The following is a 5,561-nucleotide window of genomic DNA, read 5'->3' on the forward strand; positions in this document are numbered from 1 at the left end:
TGTCGAATCGTACTGTGGTCAAACGGAACACGCCCCTTACTTACATTCTGCACTCACTGTCACTCACTCACTCGCTGTGGCACTTCTAAAATCTGCGGCTTTAACTAGATACGCGGCGCGGTTCTTTCTGTTTTCCGATTCCGAGAGTCCTGGCTTATATACCGTTTTGAGTAAGCGAGGACTCTCTCAATCGGGAAATCAGTTGAGCTTTTGTGGTTCCTATTTGTTAATTAGTCGGTCGGGTGACTTCCGAGATCGCCAATCGGCGACGATCCCTTGTTTCGGTCGCCTCGTCCGATTTTTCGGGGAAGGAAAAAGGGAGAGTGTCGTCTTTTTGACAACGCCGCATAGACCCTTCGATATTTATCGAATGATAAACCTTTTTTATGTAATTGCTCGTGGCGACGGATCTTTACTTGCGCCGGCTGTCCTAAATTTTATAGGATGTATTTCTTTGACCCGGAGATAACCGGGTTTATTTGGAAAGTTGCTCGAGATGTTTAGACAATAATACAAGTTTCTGTTCGCTATCGTCTACGAAGGAATTCTAAGATTGTTGCTAGGCTCGGTTTATTGTTTTCGGGCGTCTACACAATTTCTATTTGCGCGCTTATCGCGTCAAAGTCCGAGTCCGTTCGTGTTATTTATTGTTTCTAAAAAAAAAAATTTATTGTATGTCGGCGCGTCACGTTGCAAGAAAAAGGGGCCCGTGGAGTCCCCAGGACGTAACAATACAGAGTGTTTAAAAAGTCCCGGTACAGCAACATAAATCGAAAACTAAGAGTCAAACAGAAAAACATTTCAGACAAAAGTTGTAGGCCTTTTTTCTATTATCATGTGACCTTGGATTTGATCTTGACTTTGACCTTCAAGGTCATTTCAAGGTCAAGGTGTTTTTTTAAATAGAACTTTATATTTTTGACGCCGGAAATGGAAAGAGCAGGAAATTTTACGTTCGATTATGATCTTCACTAACCCCCTCTCTTGATTTTGTAGTCTAATAGTCAATAAACAGCCAATTCAGGCAAGGTAGGAAAAGAACCCAGCCGGTTAAGGCAAAGTAGAGAAAGAGAGAGAGAGAGAGAGAGAGAGAGAGAGAGAGAGAGGGGAGAGAGAGAGAGAGAGAGAGAGAGAGAGAGAGAATCCAAGCATTGTCTCTATCTATCTTGTTTATTGTTTGACCTTGCTTTTGACTACAAGGTCAAGGAAAGGAGTTAATGAAGGTCGTACTCGAACGTAAAATTTCCTGCTCTTTTTATTTCCGGCGTCAAAAATATAAAGTTCCATTTTTTAAAAACAACTTGACCTTGAAATGACTTTGAAGGTCAAAGTCAAGATCAAATCCAAGGTCACATAATAATAGAAAAAAGGCCTACAACTTTTGTCTGAAATGTTTTTCTGTTTGACTCTTAGTTTTCGAGTTATGTTGCTGTACCGGGACTTTTTGAACACTCTGTATTTTACAATACAATTACACATATAATTATTTTTACTCTTACATGTAATTTTCTTATATACAATAAAACAAATACGCTTACATATAAAAAAATTTATCTGTATTATTATATCCTCAACGCAACCTAATCTACCTTAGTTAGCGATCTTGTAGTGACCTCACGGTAAGGTTTCGATCCAAGGACGATGCACCGCTTGTCGTCGTGCAGGCTCAAAGTGAGCTTCTGTTCCGAAACAGTGAACACCTCATGCAGCTGAGATCGTATGCACGACTGCTGTCGCGTTAGTTCAGTCGCATCCCGCAGACACCGAACATAGTCATCGAAGGTGATCGTTCTCGCGACAACGCTCCTCTTCACTCTTTTCACCTTCTTCGTGAACTTGCTGTCGCCCACTCGAGTCGCGTACATCTTTCCGCGCACACCCACAAACTCCGTCATAACAGCACCGTTGTTCTCATCCTTCATAAGCCCCGGTACCTTCTTGTTTGCGCGAGGCATGTTGGCTGGATAGTCGCTCGTAGCGAGCAATATCTCGTTTCATATCCTCGTTCATATTCTCGCACTTTATGTGGTATATCAAACTGTCGGTATCGGTGTAGAGGATCTTGCAATTGTCACCGTACAACGGTGCCATGTAGTCATAATGGAATTTGTAAAGACAGGTCTTCGATATGTCGAGTATGCACATATCGACGTACAACGGTTTGTTGAATAAAACTTCCAGACGATGCAGTTCTATGGCCACCAGATCCTCAGCAAACACGCTGCGGCTGTGAAAGTTTGGTTCTGCAATTAGCGCCTCCGCACCGCACCGTCCTTCCCATTTTGTAACGAGTCGTACGTCAGTGTACTTGCGTACGTTCTCCATCGTCTTGCCGAACACCGCGTTGTTTATAAGTTTGTAAAGATTCTTTGCAAACTCGTTGGCGGCGTTCGCGCGGAATCGGGTAGTGAGCTCGATGTACCCACGCAGCCAAGGCGATTGTGAGAACCGCAGTACCCGATGTATTTGCGTCAAGCAAAGCCCGTGTCGCAGACACCGCTGCAGGTTGAGGTAGTGAATCACGTAGCGCTTCTTGTCGAACACCGTGGCGAGCAGTTTGACGTGATTCTTTCCATGTTTACCGGGCGGCTCCTCGCTCGTTGGACAAAAGGGTAGATCGCTGTGCGCGTCGTGCAGTTCTTTCAGATACGTCAGATTGACCTCGAGTATGTAGCCGACGTCGCGACCGTTGTCACATCAAACTCGTACGCGTTCTCCACCCATGCAAAGTTATCATATGAAAGCGGTTGACCCATCGCCCATCCGTAGAGATTGTTAACGTCGTAGTACATCAGATACGACGACGGTTCAGATGGATGGTGCAAACGCGCGTACCTGTTGTTCGCGCGGTCGTATCTGTTCGAACATTGACTCAGACTGCCGCGTATGCCGCGTTCCACGAACATCATCATGTTGATGTCAGTCAGCAGCTTGAACGTTACACGAGTTTACTTCAACATGGCGTCCCATGTATATCCTGACAGCGTGTAGTAGCGCGCGGGATCCAGTCCGTAACTCGCGAGGCACTCGCGACAAAAAATTTCTAATACATCAGCTAGCAAAAGTACGTCTGTCTTCAGATACAGGTCGCTGTAAGATCCCAAATTGTCGATGTTGAATCGTTGCCAGACGTTCGTCGCGTGCGCGTACTCGCTCTCCGTCACAGTCTCACCGGTCAGTGAACTGTAAAACGCCTCGCGCGGTGGCAGACTTGTTTCCAACAATTTGTCGACGTTGTCCACATATTTATATGGAAACACACCTTTTTGCGTTAGCAGTTCAAAGTCCTTGGCGGAGAGATCGCTGAATTCCGTTCGAGTCACACGCAGTTCGCTGTTGTCGAGATAGGACGCGAGTTTTTTTAAGCTTGTGCTCAGAAATTTGTATGAATCGATGAATCGCTATTGCACGCACCTCTGATTGTCTTTGTCCCGCGTACTGTTCACATGTATCGTGAACGATATGTAGGTCTCTTTCGTCACGGGCAGCACGGTGATCTCAGCCTCAAAAGCGGTGGCCACATCCTTGATAATAAAATGCGCGTCGTATTCTGACAAGTCGTGGAACACAACGGGAACGTAAACCTGTTTTTTGTAATTCAGATTGCACGCGGAGTGCGCGAGTTCTCTGAAGCGTCCCGTCAGATAACAGTGGTCGCGCACCCTCATGTAATCTTGCTCAAACGGTCTTTCGCACACGTAGCAATACTTGGCGTTTTAAATCCGCTCGAGCTCCGCCGGTGTGAGATTCACCATGAGCGCGTTTTTCACGAACAAGGTTTTCGCACGTTTTGCAAGATCGTACAGTTCGTTCACGAACCACTGCACGCAGATCTCGCTTCTATGAGATCTGTATCCGATGTCGATGTGCTCGCAGCTTGCGTAATAACCGATGCTGAACACACTGTGTCTTTGGTACTTGTGCGCGCTCAATGCGTTCTGCTCTTCGTCCTGTTTCTTGAGTACGCACTCCAAGTCAACGTACACCACCATTGGAACACGTTCCTTGTTGTTGTAATTCTCAAATCTCAAACGGTTCTTTCCCTTAGCGGGAAGAACGATTGCACTGTTGTTCAATTGTTCACAATCCACGATGTGTTCCGCCAGCTTCTCGCTCGTGTGGAAGTAGTGTAGACATCTATGTACGCGTTGCAATAAAAACAATACATACACCATTGATTTATGAGTTCACCCATCTCGTAATTTGCACGATTATTTTAGTTTGTACTTACCGATTGCATATGTATTTTATTCTTTTATTTTTGCTCAAATGTGAGCTGAATAACGCGATAAATTTTTTATCCACCCGAAGTGTCCCACATGTCCATCGTGGTGATCGGGAACATACAACAAATTCACATGCTTGTCCTTCTTGATCGATGTGAGTTGCAGCAGCACGTATCTATATCCCTGTTCCGCCGCCGTAAACACGTTTACAGACACGTTGTTGTTGCTTTCGAAACGCGCGATTTGATGCAATGTCATTGAAAACTCTATTCCATCAAAGTTCAATACACTCGCGTACGCGGGATACTGTGCTTTTTGTTGAGGATTTGTGGCACTTGGATACAACGCGGCGACCACTGCCCACGCAAAACACGCATTGACGACTGTACGTTCACTACCGCGTGTTTGAGCTAAACCTCACGCGGCATCTGGACCTGACATCCCGCGCGCATCGGATTATGACTGTTCACATTCACTGTGAGGTTCTGTATCTGCGTCAACGCCCAGCCGCTGTCGCGTTCTTGGAACTCCTTCAGAGCGGTCATTGTTGCATCCATCACGTCTTGATCGTACCACTCGAGCAGATCCGACGTCTGATAGAGTCCGCGATTGCGCGTACGATCTTGAACGATTTTACACTCGTTTTTTCACTCGCGACAAACTTCCCGTTAAACACTGTGTTCACTTTTACACTAGCGTGCCTCGATGAACGCGGGCACCGTGTCTCTAACGGCTTCGAGAAAGCGACGGACTTTGATGAACGACTTGTTCACCACAATGCCGGTCACCAAACGATTTGTAAACGCTGTTTTGACTTCGATCCATGCGAGTCCCGCACTCTCGACACCCGCACCCACATGCGCGAATCATTTGCGAAGGGTCGCGCGCAGACCTTTGAGTCGCGAAATTCGAGCGACGTGCCATTTTATCACACTTGTGGACGGTCGCGGGCGTTTTCTACAACACTTTTCTCTCAGCGTCTTTAGACGTTTGTCACAACGTTCCTTCCACAAGATGTAACCATCCAACGTGTTGAGGAGCGCGGCCGCTTCTTTGAGCGGTTCGCGATCATTCAAGTGTGCGATTTTGATTGTCTGATACGATTTATTGTTGATTTTCTATCTGGGTTTTTGCAATACACACGCGACAATATTTTTTCAGCAGGGCTGGTCCATCAATGTGATCGAAGTGGGAGTCTTTTGCCCACGTTGCAATTGCCCACGTTGCGATTGCCCACGTTGCTATTGCCCACGTTGCGATTGCCCACGAGTTGCTTTTGCCCACGTTGCGATTGCCCACGTTGCGATTGCCCACGTTGCGATTGCCCACGAGTTG

General features: G+C 46.4%; 1 protein-coding gene across 1 annotated transcript; it reads right to left on the reverse strand.

Annotated features, from left to right (window-relative positions):
* Nucleotides 1–2,948: 2,948 nt before the first annotated feature.
* On the reverse strand, nt 2,949–4,819 carry LOC109863310 (the record flags this gene model as incomplete). Its single annotated transcript, XM_020443555.1, has 5 exons — nt 2,949–3,333; nt 3,415–3,584; nt 3,753–4,137; nt 4,306–4,582; nt 4,648–4,819. Coding segments are annotated over 5 exons (1,389 nt in total), but the record flags the coding sequence as incomplete, so codon positions are not given.
* Between the last annotated feature and the right edge of the window lie 742 nt (nt 4,820–5,561).

The sequence above is a fragment of the Pseudomyrmex gracilis genome, unplaced genomic scaffold (assembly GCF_002006095.1).
Source record: "Pseudomyrmex gracilis isolate BER0280 unplaced genomic scaffold, ASM200609v1 scaffold_4119, whole genome shotgun sequence".
Taxonomy (NCBI): domain Eukaryota; kingdom Metazoa; phylum Arthropoda; class Insecta; order Hymenoptera; family Formicidae; genus Pseudomyrmex; species Pseudomyrmex gracilis.